The 23,098-nt window shown below is 38.0% G+C and overlaps 1 protein-coding gene across 1 annotated transcript in view; it reads left to right on the top strand.

Moving 5' to 3' along the window:
• The first annotated feature begins 328 nt into the window (after positions 1–328).
• The window catches only part of CHCHD2 (coiled-coil-helix-coiled-coil-helix domain containing 2), a 48,994-nt gene continuing 26,224 nt past the window's right edge, over positions 329–23,098 (top strand). The window contains exons 1-3 of the mRNA XM_053707450.1: positions 329–573; positions 8,456–8,702; positions 17,897–18,050. Of these exons, the coding sequence (XP_053563425.1) occupies positions 524–573; positions 8,456–8,702; positions 17,897–18,050 (451 nt within the window). The 5' untranslated portion in view covers positions 329–523. The remainder of the gene's footprint in view (positions 574–8,455; positions 8,703–17,896; positions 18,051–23,098) is intronic.

Raw genomic sequence — 23,098 nt, 5'->3', positions numbered from 1 at the left:
ATGCAGGTAATTGATAGCTGCAAAGTGTCCCTGGACTTTTTTTTTATTTTTTAAATGTTGGCCTCTAATGGTTATATAATATGTCGACAGTGTGCTAAATTATTTTCCTGGTGACATTATTTTTTCCCCACCTTCCGGTTTCGCTCAGAACTATTTTCGACCAGCTGTATATAATAACTTGGTATAAAAATTGTATACCGTAAATAATATAATATATAATGAAATACAAGTACTCCGTTATTCAGCGTTTGCACATTGTTCACTTCACTACAAGTTCCATCATGCATGTGGCTGATTGCAGTCACGTGATATCATTACGTAAGGCGCTTTTGCTGCGTCACGGCGGTGACCTTCACACAGTCCCACTAGAAATCTGAAGAAACATCTAGCTAGCGCGTCAATTTGGTTTAATTGCTATCCAAGGTTATAAAAGCTGAGGCCACTTTCAGTGACGCAATTAGTCCTTCATTGCTTTCGTTGAGACCGGGTTCTTTCTGAGCACAGCTTTTACAGAAAGTAAGCCATGCCGAGGGGAAGCAGAAGCCGTACTTCACGGGTGGCACCGCCTGCTAGGTGAGTAGTCGTCTGGCGTGGTAGGGCATCAATAATCATGTATAGTCATATTGAGTTGTGTGTATGTTAAGGCCTGGTACGGTCAGACAATAATTTTGTAATATGTAGGTATTATTTATTTTGTTGTAGTAGCGAGAACATTGCAGAGCTATGAACCCATTTAGACGTAGTGACACTTATTTTACACGGATTAAAGTAATGTAAATGAACTTCATAAAACCGATAAATGAAACTATCATCTGCACTGTCAAGTATTAAAAGGGGTTCTTGTAGTAATTGAAAACAATCTTCTGGAGAAAGCACATTGACTTCAGTAAATTATACTGATTGAATATTATTCATATTCAGAATCTATAATATTTTTTTAAACCCGGAAGGATTCCTTATTGAGATTTAAAAAAAAAAAAGTTTATAATAAATTTGATATCACTTTAATGATTTAATTATTTAGTATAAAAAATGCATGCCTTTCTGGAGAGGTATTTTATTGTAAAAGCTTTCTATTGGACCCCAGATGTACGCTACTCTGTATTATCTGTAGATCAGCTTATTTGCAGCCAATCCAAAGATGGTCTAACAGTTATTTGCTGCAGTACATACTATATAGGCCGCGTTCTGCAAGCTCTCGAAGCGAACTCAGAGCTTGCTTGGAGCGTTTTGAGAACACTTCAAAGTTTGCTGGTAAAGCTGAGACTTTTTAGAGCAGGGGTCGCCAACCTTTCAGACCTCAGGGACCACTAAACTCACAATTTTGAATCCCGTGGACCATTAACATGAATTTTTTAAAAAAAGGTACAAACCTCTATGTGTTTATTAGAGAGAAATAGTTTTTTTTTTAAGATTTTCTTTTTTATATACTTTAATTCCACTATTTCAAGCCAAGACTATACTAACCTCTGCTGGCTTTAGATTGGAAACATTTTTCTCTGAGTAGCACTCCGGGCGGGAGGAGTTAAAAATACAATCTAGCTAATCTAACAATACTACGCAATGTGCGTACAGAGATTGTAATTTAACTTCTCCGTCGGTTTTCACTGATGTCCAGTCAGGCACTGTAGGTAGTTGCGGTGCGATGGGGGTGACATCATCAGAGGAGATTAATTCCTGCTTGATGGTGTCAAGGACCACCATCTTCTTCTCATGGACCACTGGTTGGCGACAGCTTTTTTAGAGCAAGCTCAGACGCTTGTAAACATGGCGGCTTCCACGAGCAACATGTATGTGTGTGTGTATATATATATATATATATATATATATATATATATATATATTACATACACACACGTGTTGCTTGTGGAGGCTGCCATGTTTACAATAAAATAAATAAATAAAATATATATATATATATATATATATATATATATATATATATATATATATATATACTGTATATATGTGTATATTTATAGTGTTGTAAATGTAATAACTTTCACTAGTAAGGGAGCTTATAATAAACGTTCGCATGCGCAAAGTGATCTGCGCAATAATGGAGTACACATATATAATTCATATGTGAGACGCTTCTATTTGCATGCAATATTTCTAATACTTAAAAGGTATTAGAAATATTGCATGCAAATTGAAGCGTCTCACATATGAATTATATATGTGTATTCCATTATTGTGCAGCAGATCCCTTTGCGCATGCAAACATTTTTTCTAACCTCCCTTACTTGTGACGTCTCCTAGCGCCACGTCATCGATGGAGCAGATGTGCCCGGTGCTGGCTCTGAGCGCTTGTCAAACACGGCCTATGTGTAATGGCTAGTGGTGCGTTTGGAGGAGTCTACCAAAAGATATGTATTCTTAAAGGGACAGTCAAGTAAAAAATAAACGTTCATGATTCAGATAGCGCATGTAATTTTAAAGAACTTTCCAATTTTACTTTTATCATCAAATGTGCTTTGTACTCTTGGCATTCTTAGTTCAAAGCTAAATCTTGGTAGGCTTATATGATAATTTATAAGTCCTTGAAGGCCTACCTCTTATCACATGCTTTTTTATTTGCTTTTCACAACAGTGGGGTGCTAGTTCATGTGAGCTATATAGATAACATTGTGATCACTCCCGTGGGATGTGGCAGACACTGCACTAACTGGCTAAAATGCAGGTCAATAGATAATAACAAATAAAATGTCTTTTGATCAGGGGGCTGTCAGAAGATACAAGGTAATCACATAGGTAAAAAGTATATTAATATAACAGTGTTGGTTATGCAAAACTGGGGAATGGGTAAGGGATTATCTATCTTAGAAAACAATGAAAATCCTGGTGTAGACTGTCCCTTTAAACTATAAATTGTCTGTTAACATCAGTAGGATAATTTTAACACTGGTGATATTGGGCACATTCTAGTTTTGTCATTTTTAAAATGTATGTTTTACTTGAGACAACTTGTTAAAGTATATTGAGCATCTATTGGTTGCTTTAACTTTTGAGTCTTGTGGCATTTTAAGGGCCAGTAAACTCACCGAATAATGTTATATAATTCTGCACATAGTGCAGAATTGTATAACATTAGCCTAGCGCCAGCTTTCTAAAGCAAAGTATTTCAGAGATATTTACCTACGAAAATTAAATTTACAGACCGCTGCTCCTGGTTCTGAGCGTGTCCTTTTTTTTTTTTTTTTTTTTTAACCTAATACTTTGCTTTAGAAAGCTGCCGCTAGGTTAGTGTTATATAATTCTGTGCAGAATTATATAACATTATTTGGTGTGTTTACTGGCCCTTTAAACTTTTATCGTTTAGGTAGAATATGCAATTTTAACTGCTTAACCCCTTAATGACTGAGGACGTGCAGGGTACGTCCTCAGAAAAAAGGCAGTTAATGCCTGAGGACGTACCCTGCACGTCCTCGGTGTGGAAAGCAGCTGGAAGCGATCCTGCTCGCTTCCAGCTGCTTTCCGGTTATTGCAGTGATGCCTCGATATGGAGGCATCCTGCAATAACCTTCTACGGCCATCCGATGCAGAGAGAGCCACTCTGTGGCCCTCTCTGCACCGGACATCGATGGCCGGTATCGTTGGTGGGTGGGAGCCGGTGTGGGAGGTGGGTGGCGGCCATCAATGGCCCTGGTCATGTGGATCGTGGGCGGGGGAGTCCGGGGGCGCGAGCGGGCGCGCGCACGTGCACGAGGGGGCGGGCGCGTGCACGGGGAGGGAGCGGGTGGGAACTGCTACACTACAGAAAAATGTGTCCCAAAACAAAATAAAAGTGGGACTTAGAATGTAAAAAAAAACCTTAGGAGTCATTTAGGTGGTGGGGGTTGGTCCGTGGGGGACCGTGGGGTGCCCTGCAAATAAAAATAAAAAAAAAAATAAACATTTGTTTGTGTGCAAACTGGGTACTGGCAGACAGCTGCCAGTACCCAAGATGGCCCCCAATAAGGCAGAGGGGGAGGCTTAGAGAGCTGTTTTGGGGGGATCAGGGAGGTTGGGGGGATCCTAAACACAGAATATGTAAATATGCTTTTTTTTTTTTTTCTTTTAGAAAAAAACAAAAAAAAACAACTTATTTTAGTACTGGCAGACTTTTTGCCAGTACTTAAGATGGCGGGGACAATTGTGGGGTGGGGGAGGGAAGGGAGCTGTTTGGGAGGGATCAGGGGGTGGGATGTGTCAGGTGGGAGGCTGATATCTACACTAAAGCTAAAATTAACCCTGCAAGCTCCCTACAGACTACCTAATTAACCCCTTCACTGCTAGCCATAATACACGTGTGATGCGCAGCAGCATTTAGCGACTTTCTAATTACCAAAAAGCAACGCCAAAGTCATATATGTCTGCTATTTCTGAACAAAGGACATCCCAGAGAAGCATTTACAACCATTTGTGCCATAATTGCACAAGCTGTTTGTAAATAATTTCAGTGAGAAACCTAAAATTGTGAAAAAATTAACGTTTTTTTTTTTATTTGATCGCATTTGGCGGTGAAATGGTGGCATGAAATATACCAAAATGGGCCTAGATCAATACTTGGGGTTGTCTACTACACTACACTAAAGCTAAAATTAACCCTAGAAGCTCCCTACATGCTCCCTAATTAACCCCTTCACTGCTGGGCATAATACACGTATTGTGCGCAGTGGCATTTAGCAGCCTTCTAATTACCAAAAAGCAAAGCCAAAGCCATATATGTCTGCTATTTCTGAACAAAGGGGATCCCAGAGAAGCATTTACAACCATTTATGCTAGAATTACATAAGTTGTTTGTAAATCATTTCAGTGAGAAACCTAAAGTTTGTGAAAAAGTGAACAATTTTCTTTATTTGATCGCATTTGGCGGTGAAATGGTGGCATGAAATATACCAAAATGGGCCTAGATCAATACTTTGGGATGTCTTCTAAAAAAAAATATATACATGTCAAGGGATATTCAGGGATTCCTGAAAGATATTAGTGTTCCAATGTAACTAGCGCTAATTTTGAAAAAAAGTGGTTTTGAAATAGCAAAGTGCTACTTGTATTTATGGCCCTATAACTTGCAAAAAAAGCAAAGAACATGTAAACATTGGGTATTTCTAAACTCAGGACAAAATTTAGAAACTATTTAGCATGGGTGTTTTTTGGTGGTTGTAGATGTGTAACAGATTTTGGGGGTCAAAGTTAGAAAAAGTGTTTTTTTTTCCATTTTTTCCTCATATTTTATAATTTTTTTTATAGTAAATTATAAGATATGATGAAAATAATGGTATCTTTAGAAAGTCCATTTAATGGCGAGAAAAACGGTATATAATATGTGTGGGTACAGTAAATGAGTAAGAGGAAAATTACAGCTAAACACAAACACAGCAGAAATGTAAAAATAGCCTTGGTCCCAAACGGACAGAAAATGGAAAAGTGCTGCGGTCATTAAGGGGTTAATGACCGGCGAAGTACCCTGTACGTCTATGGGGTTGCTCTTTTCTATTAGCGTTGTCTCGCCACTAACAATCCCTAAACGTCCAGCAACATACAGGGTACGTTAGGGTCGTTATGGGGTTAAACAGCTTTCAATTTACTTTACATACAATATTGCAAAACACTGCTGCCATAGAGCAGTAAAGACTCGTTCATGCTCCTGCGCCCATATGAAGAACCAACCTAGAATTACTCTTTAACAAAGGATACTAGAAACACAAAGTAAATCTGATTATAGAAGTGAATGGGAAGGTTGTTTAAAATAACATACTCTATATGAATCATTTAAGTTTAATTTCGACTTTACGGTCTAACTTTGAATACATATTAAATTTCCAAATACATTTTATTTCTTTCAGTTTAATTTGTAAACTAACCTAACTAAATGCGAGTAAATATTCAGAACCATAAGACATTGATTTTCATGTTAATGCAGCCTGCTACTATCTTTTCAAATTGTTACGTGCCAATTGTAACCTAAATATTTCCCTCACATTAGTTTTGTATGATGACAGCTTAAAAAAAAAAAAAAAAAAATAGTGAGCATTTACAGAAGCATAAATTGATAATAAACACAATGATCCCAAGTTAATGATTAAACTTTGTAGTTACGTTACTACTTGTTGTTCCCAATTGTAATTTATACTCATTCTACTTTTTATTATAAATGTTACTACAAATGACTAAGATCTATACAGAAAAATATTTTTTGATCTATTCTATGAAGTATGAAATGTCCCATTCAAAATTCATGCCGTATGGGAATCTAGTACCCAATTTGAATATCTAAAATAGTTCCCTTTTGGTCAAATTGTTATGACTGTCGCCACCTCTGTAGTGTTTTTTTACTACTTCTATGATTTGAGTTGAAAAGTTAGGCGCATTCATTAAATGCACATTATTAAAATGTTTAGCCACTGCAGAGTCCTTGAAGTTCTTGACATCTCTTATGTTCCCTGACTCTATCACGCAGTTAACAATCGGTTTGTCCCATTGGTGATGACACATTACACTAACATATATATCACCCATCTGGTTCTACATGTGCAATGCGAGAATATGTCAAACTTCACCAGTAGTGTACCGAAACTTGTCATCAACTCTAATGGTTTTACATGTAAGACATCACAGATAGTTACATTTATAATTACATTTCCTCTGTAGCCAAGTGTGTTGCACTGTTCTAGTGCCAGTTATCACACTTGGGGAAAGTTTTGACCCCAAAGTTTTTTTTGTTTTGTTTTTTTTTTTGACAAATCTACAGTGTTTATTGGTGCTAAAATCTCATCATTTTGTAACAAGTGTAGATGTTTTTTTCAAAATAATGACTATCTTTGAGAACCTGAGGCATGTAAGCAGTGCTAAATATATAGAGAAGGGAAAAGAAGTGACATGATAGAAACCTTTAAATATATAAATGGACTTAATAAAGTAGAACCCGAAAGCATTTTCCACAAAAAAGAAATACCAAAACAAGGGGTCACAATCTCACAAATTAGATGGTAGCAGGTTCAAAAGAAATATAAGGAAACATTTTTTTTTTTTTTTTTTTACAGAAAGGATGGTGGGTCCTTGGAATAAACTTCCAATAGATGTGGTAAACACAGGGACTGTAACATAATTCCTAGGACATGCATAAGGCTATCCTAAGAATATAGTAAAATTTAATATGGACAGATTTGATGGGCCTTTTGGTTCTTGGCTACCATCAAATTCTATGTTTCTATGTAACATGGTTACTACTCACCATGCCTTTACTCCTTTGACTGCAGCTGTCTTCAAAGTCGTTTGCTAATTGTAACCACTCACATTTATCAGTGTAGCTCTGCATCTTAACACTGATCTGAGATCTGTGTAACTGCACTACTTCTGTCACAGGATGCAACAATAAGTGTGCTACAAGATGCGGTGCCCAGTATAAAGATGCAGAGCTTTAGCAGCTGGATTCTGTAGTGAGTTAAAATAAGAGCCACTTTAAAGGGACAGTTTACTCAAAAATTTTCTCCCCTTTAATTTGTTCCCAATGATCCACTTTACCTGCTGGAGTGTATTAAATTGTTTACAAGTATCTCCTTTACCCTTATATTGGCATTTGAAACTGTTGATTTAGCATGTGGTATCCCCACCTATTCTGAAAGTTTGTGGCCGCGCGTACCAGCTATAGATAAGCTTTGTAAACACAGCCAGCAGAAGAAATTACACTCCCAGTGCGATATAGCAGAGATAATGTAATAAAATGTTGATTTTTCCATTGTTCTCTCAAAGTACTGGTGATTGTTTTAAGGACAGATATAAGATAAAGAAGCAGGTATATGTGCACAATGTGATACAGTAATGAGATCCGATTATACCTACAAGCTCAACCTATTTTATTAGGCTGTGGCTTCAAAACACAAAATCAGAGCTTTAATATACAGAAATAAGCCTTAAAAAGCTAATTTTCATACATTTTTACTCTGCAGTTGGTAAAAAAAGCAATTGTAAACACATTAAGGGAAAAACTATTTTACAGTATACTGTCCCTTTAAAGAGAGCTGTAGGTAAATAAGGAAATGGAATAGCATGGTAAGTAGTAACGATGTTACTGTAGTTGTAACATTACTACTCACCATGCTATTCCATTTCCTTATTTACCTACAGCTCTCTTTAAAATCATGGATGTATTTAATTTTTTTTTTCTGCTTTGTGACATTATACATTTGTACATTGTGCCATGTGCTTGAAAAAATTACATTTTCAATTTAAGGGAAAAAATATAGCTATCAAATTTGCATTTATGGTTTAGACAAAGCCTTGAGTTCCTACAAAAAGACAGCATCTCTGAGGAAGGGTCTATGATTGATAAGCTTTTAAGTGGGTTGTCTTTTTATTACCTCATTGACCATTCATTTTTAAAGGCAGTGATTCAGAGAACATAAACTTGTTGGAAATAAGTAGCCAATTCCTGAAGAAGTTACTTTTTGCTTTTCACTTGTTCCCACAGCCGAGCACCTGTTATGAGATCAGCGCCACCACCTGCAGCACGCCCACCAGCCCCTATGGCACCACCTCCGTCTTCACTTGGTCCAACAGCAGCACCCAGGCAGCCGGGTCTGATGGCACAGATGGCTACCACAGCTGCTGGAGTGGCAGTGGGTTCTGCAGTAGGTCACACTTTAGGCCATGCTATCACAGGAGGCTTTGGAGGAGGAAGCAGTGCTGAGCCATCAAGAGCAGACGTCACTTACCAGGTACTACCGGCATATGAAAAATACTAATGTGTTGAACTCCCATGCAAGGTATAAAAACTAACAAACCATTAATTAAGTGTTTATAGAGAGTGATGTCCCCCCATAAAAAAGTATAATATGGAAATTAAAGGACAGGAACCCCCCAAATTTTATTTCATTATTCGGGTAGAACTTAGTTTTAAGCAACTTTTCAATTTACTTCTATTCTCAAATTTGCTTGTTAGTCTTTGCTGAAGGGACAGCTTTGCACTACTGGCAGCTATCTGAACATATCTAGTTTGCCAATCACAAGAGTCAAATGTGTGCAGGCACCAATCAGTGGTTAGCTACCACTAGTGGATATGTGCATATTCTTTTTCAGCAAGGGATACCAAGAGTACTAAGCGCATTTGAAAATAGAAGTACATTTAAAAGGGTTTTGATAATCCATGCTCTATTTGAATCGTGCAAGTATAATTTTGACTTTCCTATCCCTTTAATCAGTTTAAAAAGTGAGAATTCTGCAACAGTTCGACACTGCTACAGAAGTAAGACTTTGTTTTAATTTTTCGTTTGAATAAAGAAGCCTGGGATTTTCTAGGGATGAAGAACAATTTGTGTATAATATACACTATATGGCCAAAAGTATGTGGGCACCTAACCATCACACCTATATTAGCTTGTTGGAATCTTATTACATAACCATGGGCATTAATATGGATTTGCCTCCCACCCCACCTTTTGCGGCTATAAATGTCTCCATTCTGGGAAGGCTTTCCACAAGATTGTGGAGTATGAACCAAAAGAGCATTTGTGAGCTCAGGCTCTGAAGCCATCTGCATTCCAATCTAATTCCAAAGGTGTTTAGTGGGGTTGAGGTGAGGGCTCTGTGCAGGCCACTCGTTCTTTCTGTTCTAAACTTTGTAAAAACCATGTCTTCATGAACCTCACTGTGCACAGCAGCAGATTCATACTGGAACAGGAAAGAGTATATCTAAACTGTTGTCTCAAATTTGGAAGCACTTAATTGTCTAAAAATATCTCTTGTATCCTGTAGCATTAAAGGGACAGTAAAGTCCAAAATAAACTTTCATGAATAGGGCATTTACATTTACATTTTTTTGATGTAAAACTGTTTACCGTGAACATAGATGTTATTGGATTGGTACAGAACATTAAGTTATAGCAGTTAAAGTTCTCCTTTTTAGAGTCTGTCTAAGAGCGGATTTAGTGATGGATGTCCCATAAGGGAGAACTTCTTTCAGTCCAGTGAGCAATTTAAGAATGTCCATGTCATAAACATTGTAACTAAGAATACCTTGTGTTATAAATGATCTTAACAAGAAGTATAACATAGTTATTTCTTGTACATTTAAATATATATTCAAATAAGATTGTATATTAAAGTCTCGTGGCCAAGGCGGTGTGGGGGTCTGAGAGGGGAAGGGAAAGAAAAGAGAAGGGGGAGAAATTTATGATCCGTAAAGGGGAGGATGGAGGTGAAAAGGGGATGGGTAGATAAATATAGGGTGTAGTAATGTATATTGGGTGGGAGGTTTTTGGTGTGGGTATGGCTATATATTAGTGATTGGTTGTTCAAGAATAACTATGAGTGGGGTAACAAGGGGAGGGTATGTATAGGTGGGGGAATATTTGGAACAATACAACTGTGAACTTTATAAACATATTATCTAGGATAAAAATTTTAACATAACTATAAGAATAAGATTACTTAATATAACATATATGTATTATAATTCATATACTCATCTGTCCTTAACTGCAGAAGATAGTTATTCAGGGCTTGTGATCATCGTTTTGACAAGGCAAATGTCCCTGTGGTTGGTAGTTGATTTGGGGTGTCATCTGCTTCTGCAGTTGTTGTTTTCTCCAAAAGCAGTGAGTCCTGCAGGCATGAATCAGATGGGAAGGCTATATCCAGACCGAATGTCTTACTGTCTGGTGTTCAGTATATTGCGGTTTCTCCCTTTTTGGTATCAATTATGCTAACTAGGAACCCCCAACGGTATGGGATTTTATTTTCTTGTAGAATCTGATGAATTTTAGTTCTTTACATTTTTGGAGAGTATTAGGGCCTTAGTCAAAATGGGTGGATTCCTTTCTATAGCCACTCATACTTAAACTGCCTAGTTATGTAGGGGACACCACCCATACTCTACAGGTGATGGAGAGTATCCACTGGAGAGATGAGTAAAGTTGGCTTACCATAGATGTGGTCTCCCTGTACTCATATATTCCTCACCAACATGGCCTAACAGCCATTAGATACTTTCTGGACCTGTACACAGATTTATCATATGAGATGAGAATATTCCTTACTAAAACGATTGAAGTTTTTGCTGGAACAATTTTTTTTATGTTCCAGGGACGCTACTACCTCCAGAGGCGTGGCACAGCAATGGTAGCTAAATTTGCCCCATCATACGCCAACCTGTTCATGGGTTGGTGGGAGAGGTGCCACATCTATGGAGGTACTGGCGTACCTACGGACCATATAATAAAATATATCCAGGTACATTGATGACCTCCTTTATCGTTTGGTTGTCTGACCAAGATCAGTCAAGAAGTTTTGTAGACAGCTTAAACTTAAACACTGTGGGCATTCATTTTACCTATGAGTGGCAGAAGGAAAGTATTAATTATCTGGATGTGTCCCTAAGAGTGTTAGCTTTACCAGGAAAAGTGGTCTCCACTCTCTTTAGGAAGCCTATTGAAGGGAACAGCCTATTACATGCCTGCAGCATTCATCCTGGGCTGGTCTTTAGAGGCATAGCCAAAGGGCAATTTATGCAGCAAAAGGTAATTGTACCCTGGAGGTATCCTTCCAGCAAGAGAGTGAAAACCTCAGTTGAAGAGAGAGAGGCTATCCGAGAAAAGTGGTTGATAGAGCCTATAAAGAAGTTACACATGAATCGTGAAATAATGCTTTTGGACGAGTCTAAGAGCTTACAGAAGAAATAACACTCTGAATACTCCCAACCCAGCTTTGTAACCAATTTTTCAGACCAATATGACAAGGTCTGAAAGATTATAAATATAACGCTGCCCATATAAATGGGAGATAAGAAGTTGAGAAAACAAGTGGAAAGGGGATGTTCCTTTTCTGCAAAATGTAACGCCACACTAGGGAATATACTATCCCCCTGTCTCTTAAAAAGTAAATCTTCTGGGAGTTCCTGGCTGCACCACTCTGGAACCTATACTATCCCCCTGTCTCTTAAAAAGTAAATCTTCTGGGAGTTCCTGGCTGCACCACTCTGGAACCTATAGATGTGGGAGAAACACAAGTGCATCATGTGACTACATACAGGGTTCCAAGTCATTCACATTACATTTGACAGGGGAAGAATTCCCTACTAAGGGGTGTATAAACCGCAAGAGTGTATGTCATTTACCTGACTGAATGCACCCAATGTAAGAAGGCATATGTGGGTAGAACCACTGGAGAGGTGGGTACCCGAATTCGAGAACACCTGTCTTATATCACAGGTTAGAGACCTTGCTCAACACTCTCCAGACACTTCTTGGAGTTCCATTGTAAGAATGTTAATACATTCAAGCGGAAAGCTATTGAGCAGATACAGATAAAATATTTACAAAAATGTGAGGGGTGTACTCACTTTTGTGGGATACTGTATATGCTTTATAACCCTTTGCAGGTTTTAAATGCATAGTTAGCAAGGGACACTAAAACAAAAATAACATGCTCATTCTAATGCAGAACTCAACTATTCTAATTTGTTAGTCTTTTTAAACAGATACGTGAGAGGCTTCTGGTCTTGAAAAACAAAATAACATAGTCTTTGAAATGCATTTTCCATTGACATATATACAGTTGATTGACGACATTCTTCTGTTAAAGTGATGGTAAACAATGCTGAAGTGTCAAATGATAGCAGATTATAAATAAACATTATTAATTTTCCCCCCTTTATTTTGTACCTTCTATTACTTACAATATTGCTCTGTAGGATGTTCTAAGCACCGTTCGCCCTCTGGCCTTACTCAACAGTACTTTTTTTTTTTTTTTTTTTCTCTACAGCCTTTCGTTTATATCCAATCAAATTGTGTGTCAATTGACAGCCTATGTAAAAGTATATGGCTTGATACACACATGCGCAAAATGTTCTTTTACAAGCAATGGAAGTGTCCAATAATATTCATGTCTCCTTATGCGCTTTCTCGTTATTTTCACACTTGGGCGTTAGTGGTCGGGGCAGCACAAAGTGACATTTAAGTAAACACTGAATACTACGATTCATTGTTTACTTGGAATCTATCCAGAAAGATTGTGTCAAGAAGGAGGAAAGCATTTATTCACGTTTCATTAACAAGGGAGTATAACCAATGCATAAGGGACAATCACATTTTTTAATAGTTATAATGGAAAATTTATAATGGTTTGAACGATATGTAAGAGTTTTGATCATGTGCGGTAAATTATTGTGAACGTGTACTGAGTAAAGATCTCTTATGAAGCCTGTCAATCCATTTTGTTAACTAAACGCTATGACGTGCAGGGCAGTACAAGCCACTCTGCACGTCACAACGCTGAAGCACAATACTTTACAAAAGTCGGTGGAATGATATTTGAGTTTACAGGTCATTAAATGTGAATTATTTCTCTTTTATACATTATTTTTTTCCAAAAAAATAAATATGCGGTTTGTGTGTGTATGTATATATGTGTATATATATATATGTATATTGTATGTATGTGTATGTATACACACACGTCAGATGTCTTAAAATTAGACATATTTATTAAGTAGCCCTTCATTTTCATAACCAACATAATAGTGAGAGCAAATTTTTGCAATTCCAGGGTATACAACATGTAGGGAGACATGCTAGGGGTGGCAATAGACTCAAAACTCTCAGTCAAAAAGTTTATTGGATATTCCAATTGGAAACTAGGGTTCCAAATGGATTAAACTCAGATTGGGATGTGAAACTATTTGTGGATTAACATTTCATTATTGAAGCATAAATTCTTGGGGATGGAATAGTTATCACCTATAATGCTATTATATGTGCAATGTAATATTCCCCTTTTTTTACTTTACAATTCAGTAGCATATTTTAAATAGGGAGTAATTTGATATGCATGTATCCCCATTTTGCATGTCTTAAAATGATTCGTGTGTGTATATATATTTATTTTATTCACCTCTTTAGATATTGACATGATAGAGCTTAATTTTTTGCATGAGAAATAAGTAGTAATCTATGATGTGTATTTTTTTTGCATGCTTCATGAGGGCTCATTCATCTATGTATTAAATCCACTTTTTTGAATGGTGTTAAAATTAATTAAAGTTGAATCATACATAAAGTGTAAAAGAATACACAATAAGATGAATAATAGTCCATATAGGCTCTTTAAATTTAAAATTGTAAGTACATTATATGTTGATGATCATATATTCACATTTAGGAATCAGTAGTTGGTAGATATAAATGGACTATGTTTAATAACAAACATTGAAATATGTAATCATTAATACCTATAATATTTTAGGAGTTAAAGGGACACTGTACCCAATTTTTTTTTTTTTGTAATTCAGAAAGAGCATGCAATTTTAAGCAACTTTCTAATTTACTCCTATTATCAATTTTTCTTCGTTCTCTTGCTATCATTATTTGAAAAAGGCATCTAAGCTTTTTTTGGTTTCAGTACTCTGGACAGCACTTTTTTATTGGTGGATAGATTTATCCACCAATCAGCAAGGACAACCCAGGTTGTTCACCAAAAATGGGCCGGCATCTAAACTTACATTCTTGCATTTCAAATAAAGATACCAAGAGAATGAAGAAAATTTGATAATAGGAGTAAATTAGAAAGTTGCTTAAAATTTCATGCTCAATCTGAATCACGAAAGAAAAATTTTGGGTACAGTGTCCCTTTAAGTTTGTTGCTATGTCATTATGTAGTATTAACAAATGTGTTCACTCTGATTAGTTGAGGGCATACACTTGTCTGTTCCCCTTTAAATAAGGGTTTGTATCAGTCACATGGGTCATTGAGAAAGTGTAACCAAACGAAACATGTTTGACCTGTAATTGTACCATTCTTTTAACTTTATTCCACTTAAAGGGACCCTAAACACCTGCTGGAAATGCTTTAAGCTAACTTTTACTGATTATCCAAAATAAACTGATTGTAATGCTGTATGCAGTCTTTATCTTACTGCATTCTATTGTAGATTAAAGCTTTACAATGTAAACGTTGATCTGCAGCATTGGATGTGCTATGCAAGCTGCCATCTTGTAACGTGCGTTCCACAACACTGTGTCACGTGATGCACACGGTGCCAGCTATTACTAAATCATAGTGAGCCCTGCAGTGTCTGACAAGAACGGCTTCAGGCATTGTTATGTTTATAAGTAGCACGAGGGGGGAGGAGAGGTGGAGAGAGCGAGACACAGGGGAAAGAAAGCAAACTCAGGCTGCATAAAAATTGTAACGAGACATTCTTCTACCTTACATATGATCTCCGGAGCCTTTCTTCCCCCTGTGCCTCCCTCTCCACCCCCTCACACTTCCTTTCCGTGCTCGTTCTATTTATAAACATAAAAGTGCCTGAAGCCGTTCTTGTCAGACACTGCAGGGCTCACTATGATTTAGTAATAGCTGGTGCCGTGTGCATCACATGACACAGTGTTGTGAAACCTACTTTATAAAATGATCAATGTTTAAATGATAAAGCTTTTAGCAAAAACAGAATGCAGTAAGATGAAAAGACTGCATACAGCATTGTTAGTTTATTTTGCACAATTAGAAAAAGTTAGTTTAGAATATGTCAGTCAGGTGTTGAGGTTCCCTTTAATAAATTTGTCTAATTATAAGACATCTGGCTTTTCATTTATACTTACACCCAGAGAGGACTGAGTACTCTTCTCTATGGCATTCCATTTTTGCTTTATTGATATTGGGAGCTGGTGAGGACTCCTGCAGCTGAAGAGGCACCTTTCTGTGTGCTCTTTTGTTCCCCGTGAGACTCCTGAAGAAGTGACACATTTACACAGTGTGAGGAATACCCTGCTGTTCCGGTACAGAGAAAGTGGCAGGACGAAAAACGGCGGTCTCCTTCAAAGCACAGGGCAGAAGACAGGGGATCTGGAGCGCTTGCCAGTTTTTTTTGAATTCCAAAGAACCAAATGCCCAACTATAAATGATTTTTTTTTCTTTTTTTTTTTCCAGTGGCTAAACTACACCACCCACTTGCCCTTACATGCAGGAGCCAATGCAGATTTTTTTTTTTTACTGGAATATGGACATGGCTAGCCACAATCATTGTTGGCAAAAGTTCCATTGTTTTGCATTTATATTAATTTCCTTGGAGGCAGATATTTGGCAGGGTTATGTTTTAAGTGTGCACTTCAGTTTTCAGAACAGGAAAACACACTTTTCAGACTTAAATTATAGGAATGGTGGGTTTGGAAAATAATGAAAGTATACTGCAGTTTTATTTATTACACATAATTAAACATTTTATTACAATCTCAAAGTACTTACTGTCCCTCCGTGGCCAATAAATAGAATTCCAATTACTTTATTAGTGGACATTAACATGCCTTACAAGCATAAAGTTCAGTACTTTTTTTTTTTTTTTTTTCTTCTCAAACACAAAAAAAAAGTGTATATATATATGCCATGCGGTACATTGCCTATCGCACTGCATAACGTGCGTGTATATACGTTGCAGTTTTGGGGAGCTGAACTGCAGGCGTCTCTCTTCATATGGTAACATGGAGATGCTATGAAGATGGAAGCCTAATCGTTATAGACTGTGACACTGTCAGTCTAACAATCATGTGCTAGTGGGATGGAAGACAGGTGGGCGGTCCAGCAGCAGGATGGAGTAGAAGGGAACCCTATCTTCAGAGAGAAAAAAAAAAACTTAAAGGGAGAGGGAGGAATGGTGCACTGCATTACAGAAAAGGGGGGTTGGAGGAATCCTACATAATTGTGGGGATGGGGGAGGTTGGGGGACCACTACAGAAATAAATAAAAAAACAAAATTAAAAACATAACACTGTACAGTAGATTTTACTTTGCAGCTGATCAGTTGTATAGCGGCTAGCCCATCTAGGACTGTTTTTGCAACAATGTATAGTTTTGCTTATTTTTTAATAACATTGTGTAGATTTTCAGACTCCTAACAAAGCCCCTAAGTTTTTTTAGATTTATACCGATGTCTGCAGATTCCTGATAGCTCCTGTTTGTCTAATGGGTCTTTGCATATGCGGGTGGTGGGGGTCTGCTCTTCCTGCTTTCCAGGCACCTTTCAGTGGGTGTTTCAGCCTAACCTCATCAACCGTGCTAACTTGGGAGCTTCTAAGTAAGTTTTTAAAAGGGTTTTTATACTGGATATTTATATCCGTATCTGTGCATATTTTTCTTTATGGTAGTGTTATATGAAAATTATTTCTCTTGCCATCTAATTAACCCCTTCTCTACTGGGAATTTCAGAACTGTGGTGTGCAGCTGCAATTAGCGACCTAATTGCCAAAAACCAATGGCAAAGCCATGCATATTTCCGAACAAAGGGGATCTCAGAAGTTTTTAAATTCATTTGTGCCATGATTGCACAAGCAGTATGTTAAATAATTTCAATGAGAAACCCAAAGTTTGTGAAAATTTTAAAGGGACAGGAAACCCCCAAATTTTCTTATGATTTGGACAGAGCATGCAATTTTAAACATCTTTCCTATTTACTGCTATTAGCAAATTTGCTTAATTATCTTGTTATCCTTTGCTGAATGAACAGCACTGCACTACTGGCAGCTAGCGGAAAACCTCTAGTTATCCAATCACAAGAGACAAATGTGTGTAGGCACCAATCAGCAGCTAGTGTAGGATATGTGCATATTCTTTTTCAACAAGGGAAATGAAGAGAATGAAGCACATTCAAAAATAGACGTGAATGCAAGGTTCTTAAAATTACATTCTATATCTGAATCATGCAAGTTTGATTTTGACTTTCCTATTTTTTATTGAATTTGGCGGGGAAATGGTGGCACTGTATATACCAATACCTTTGATAGGTAAATTAAACAGAAATAACTTTTTTTTTTTATTTTATTTTTTTAATGGAGTGATAGTAAATATATCTAAAAAAGCTTGTGCTATTAATGTCTTTTGTATAAAATGCTTTTTATTTTTTGGTAACTTATTGTTTCTCCTTTAGGAACCCGCACAGCCTATGTATCAGCAGCAGCAGTCCCAGTACACACCCTGCCAGTATGAGCTTAAACAATTTATAGAATGTGCTCAGAATCAGAGTGACCTAAAGCTCTGTGAAGGTTTTGGAGAGGTACTAAAACAGTGTCGCTTTGCTAATGGTAAGTATTTTCTCTCAGGTTGATATTTGTGTTATAGTAGGATACTAAAAAATGGTCTTTTATGATTTTATTATTGAGATCGGCCTAGGGCCTTAGTAAATTTAATTATATTCTATGCATATCAGCTTTAGATTGTGGATAGTAAATTGTCAGGCTTCAAATCTTGTGCATGTACTTATGCTTAGAGTGCATGCAGTCTGACTCTACATTTACATATTTCAGAGATGGGACCAGTAAACCTTAAAATGTTTATACATGCAGTCAGAAGTATGTTTGTTTTATGCAATAGTTACATATTGCCTCGCATTTTTTCCCCTTTTCCCAATGGAACCTTTGATCACCTGCTTGGGTACTTGTTGTTTACACAGTGCTGTCGGCCACCCTTAGTATTGGATCTACCCCCCTTGGATTATAATACAACCAATTAGAAACCATGCCACCTGCCCATATACAGAGCAGAATAAGCTCCCCTTATACAGAGCAAAATGAGTGAGCTCTGATTACAATCTTTGAAAAATACATAGTCTCTAACTCTATTATGTATTGCCTCTGTTTTCTGCAGATTGGTTTACAGGTATATACAACTATTTGCAGATATTGTAAGATTAGAGAAATGAATAAGTGCACTAAGTTAATGCTTGGAACAAGTGTACACAATTTCCAATATTTGGTTCTCTTTTACCTATAAAAAAAATGTAGCTAAAGTTCAGAGATTCATTAACCCCTTGCTTTATAAGTCTAGTTTTTAAAGTAATTTTACTAACATATAAAGTAGGCATGGGTGGAATATGGCAGCAGCATGCGGCTATTTTTGGCAGTAAAGTGCACCACACAGCAACTTGTGCAAATACATATTCGGTATTCATTTTGCAGACAAATTCCGAAATTTCACAGTTGCCTAATAAAGGGACATGAAATCCAATTTCCTTCATATGGGAAGAGTCCACAGCTGCATTCCTTACTTGTTGAGATACTAAACCTGGCCACCAGGAGGAGGCAAAGACACACCCCAGCCAAAGGCTTAAATACCTCACCCACTTCCTCATAACCCCAGTCATTCTTTGCCTTTTCGACACAGGAGGTTGGCAGAGAAGTGTTAGAAGATTTCTGAGTAGCCTCTTATGGAGGGTAGTACTCTTCGAGATAGGACTGGAGTTTTAAGTAGTCCTGTCAGCCTCTCAGTGAGAGCACGGATCAAAGTTAGAGTCCAGAGATGCAAAAACCATCCTGACTCATATTAAAAGCTCCATAAGCAATCGGCGTTGACGACGAGTTTCTCTGCCTGCTTTCTTCACTCAAGTCCATGTCAGAAGCAACGCTACTATCTGTCAAACTTGAAGGACCGTGTTACTGTTCCACGGCATAGATTCTGGTAAGATCGTTTCATTTTTTTTTATACATGTATGATAACGCAAGAAGAAAGGGTCACAGTATGAATCCTTTTATCTGTATAGTTAATATCTCCTGAGGGGGATTATTGAACAGTGGGGAATAATCTTATATGTTTGATTTTATGCTGCTTTTATGTGTGAGATGTTATGAGCTCATAGGCTGTCATGGAATATACAGGTTTCACTTTGAGAGCTGTGCAGCTTACAAGCTTGGCGCACTATTTCTCTTAGCAGGGACGGTCCTGCATTGTGCACCATGTGATTCATTCCCTCTTTCCTGACTGGGTGTCTATCAGAGAGGTGTCATAAATATTTGTACTGTCTGGGTCATAGGAGGTGGTGAGTGCCTCAGCCATTGGGGTATAAGGTGCTGTTTGTGTGGTTTTTTTTTTTTTGTGTTTAAAAAAAAAAGAAAATTATTTCTATAGTTCTCTGGTTATTGCACAAGCGATGAATTCTGTTACTAGAGATGGTTCTCCCTCTATTCCTAAAGAGTAATTCCTGTTTATATTTTGAGGAGGCCTTAGATCTGCCCTCTCAATTATGTTCCTTATGCCTTGATAATGTGATAATATCAAGCATGTTTGATACCACTGAGCTGTCCACCTCTGAGGAGTTGTCGTCCAGTGATGTGCGTACCCTAATTCTTATCCCTCTACACATGCAGTTTCCCGTAGCATTGCTGATCCTCAATCTGCAGTTCAGACGGCAGTGTCTGCGGCCTTTAATGCTTTACCTCGCCCTGCTAAGCACAAACGAAAGGTTACATATTGCACACATTCCCAGAGTACATCAGATAATGTATTGTATTTAACTGATAGGGTTATCCGAAGATGAAGTTCTTTCTGAGACTTCAGAGTATGAACATTCTGGGTCGGAGTCTGCTGCCTCTAAACCACCGGCTGCGGAGGAACCAGACTTTAGTTTTAGGAATTTGCGCTTCTAAAGGAAGTTTTTGGCGAATTAAGAGGTTCCAGAGGCCAAATTGCCTGATAATCCAATTTAGGAATCAAAGGTTTGAGGAACAGGGTGGTACCTTATCCTTCCATGCTCCTGTTAGATGGCAAACATTAAGACTGAATGGGACAGGATTGGATTCTTTTTCTCCAACATTGGTGTGTCCGGTCCACGGCGTCATCCTTACTTGTGGGAATATCTCTTCCCCAACAGGAAATGGCAAAGAGTCCCAGCAAAGCTGGCCATATAGTCCCTCCTAGGCTCCGCCCACCCCAGTCATTCTCTTTGCCGTTGCACAGGCAACATCTCCACGGAGATGGTTAAGAGTTTTTTGGTCTTTAAATGTAGTTTCTCCTGTTAAGTGTGGTCAGTCCACGGGTCATCATTACTTCTGGGATATTAACTCCTCCCCAACAGGAAATGCAAGAGGATCACCCAGCAGAGCTGCTATATAGCTCCTCCCCTCTACGTCACACCCAGTCATTCTCTTGCACCCAACTAATAGATAGGATGTGTGAGAGGACTGTGGTGATTATACTTAGTTTTTATATCTTCAATCAAAAGTTTGTTATTTTAAAACAGCACCGGAGTGTGTTGTTCCTTCTCAGGTAGAATTTGAAGAAGAATCTACCTGAGTTGTTGTATGATTTTAGCCGGCGTAGTTAAGATCATTTTGCTGTTCTCGGCCATCTGAGGAGTGAGGTAAACTTCAGATCAGGGGACAGCGGGCAGGTTCACCTGCAATGAGGTATGTAGCAGCATATTATTTTCTGAGGAATGGAATTGACTGAGAAAATACTGCCAATACCGATATAATGTAAGTTCAGCCTTAAATGCAGTAGTAGCAACTGGTATCAGGCTGTCATGTATGTATATTTACATTTCAGTATTCTGGGGAATGGTACTTCACTGGGATAATACTGTATGCATAACATTTTTTAGCTTAACTTGTAGTGGGAACGACTAGCAACAGGCTTTCTAATGACACTTCATTTATTGATGTTAAACGTTTTGCTGGCATGTTAAATCGTTTAATTATCTGAGGTACTGGGTGAAAAATTGTTTTGGGCACTGTTTTTTCCACTTGGCGGTAGTTTTATTTAATTTAAGACAGTTTACTGATCTCCCTCACTGATGTGTGTGAGGGGGAGGGGCCTATTTTGGCGCTTTTGCTACGCATCAGAAATTCAGTCACAAGTCTGTTTTCTTCCCTGCATGATCCGGTTCGTCTCTACAGAGCTCAAGGGTCTTCAAAAGTTATTTTGAGGGAGGTAATCACTCACAGCAGACCTGTGAGATTGTGCTTTGACTGTGATAAAAAACGTTTTTATTATGTACTTTTTTTCTGCTATGTAAGGGTTTGTTATTCATTACTATGGGAGCAATCCTTTGCTAAATTGTGTTTTTACCGGAAAGAATTTGAATTTATAATTTCTCCGGTTCATTATTATTCAACTGTCATAACTTTTCTGTGCTTCTTAAAGGCACAGTACGTTTTTTCATATTACTTGTAAATTGAGTTGAAAAGTATTTCCAAGTCTGCTAGTTTATTGCTAGTGTGTTAAACATGTCTGACTCAGAGGAATATCTCTGTGCTATATGTGCTAAAGCCAAAGTGGAGCCCAATAGAAATTTATGTACTAATTGCATTGATGCTACTTTAAATAAAAGTCAATCTGTACAAATTGAACATCATTCACCAAACAACGAGGGGAAAGTTATGCCGACTAACTTGCCTCACGTGTCAGTACCTGCATCTCCCGCTCGGGTGGTGCGTGATATTGTAACGCCGAGTACTTCAGGGCGGCCATTACAAATCACATTACAGGACATGGCTAATGTTATGACTGAAGTTTTGTCTAAATTACCAGAACTTAGAGGTAAGCGTGATCACTCTGGGATGAGAACAGAGTGCGCTGATAATATTAGGGCCATGTCAGATACTGCGTCACAGTATGCAGAACATGAGGACGGAGAGCTTCAATCTGCAGGTGACGGTTCTGATCCCAATAGAGTGGATTCAGACATTTCTAACTTTAAGTTTAAGCTGGAAAACCTCCGTGTACTGCTAGGGGAGGTATTAGCGGCTCTGAATGATTGTAACACCGTTGCAATCCCAGAGAAATTATGTAGGCTGGATAGATACTATGCGGTACCGGCGAGTACTGACGTATTTCCTATACCTAAGAGGCTTCCAGAGATAATAACTAAGGAGTGGGATAGGCCCGGTGTCCCCTTTTCCCCCCCTCCTGTATTTAGAAAAATGTTCCCAATAGACGCCACCACATGGGACTTATGGCAGACGGTCCCTAAGGTGGAGGGAGCGGTTTCTACTCTGGCTAAGCGTACCACTATCCCAGTGGAGGATAGCTGTGCCTTTTCAGATCCAATGGATAAAAAATTAGAGGGTTACCTTAAGAAAATGTTTGTGCAACAAGGTTTTATATTGCAACCCCTTGCATGTATTGCGTCTGTCACGGCCGCGGCCGCTTTTTGGTCCGAGTCTCTGGAAGAGACTCTTGACTCAATGTCTATAGATGAGATTTCAAACAAGCTTAAAACTCTTAAGCTAGCTAATTCATTTGTTTCAGATGCCGTAGTACATTTAACTAAACTTACGGCTAAAAATTCCGGATTCGCCATTCAGGCACGCAGAGCACTGTGGCTAAAATCCTGGTCAGCTGACGTTACTTCTAAATC

This window comes from Bombina bombina, chromosome 3 (genome assembly GCF_027579735.1).
Source record: "Bombina bombina isolate aBomBom1 chromosome 3, aBomBom1.pri, whole genome shotgun sequence".
Lineage (NCBI taxonomy): Eukaryota > Metazoa > Chordata > Amphibia > Anura > Bombinatoridae > Bombina > Bombina bombina.
Note: the sequence above shows the minus strand (reverse complement) of the source record. Positions and strands in the feature narration are given on the sequence as shown.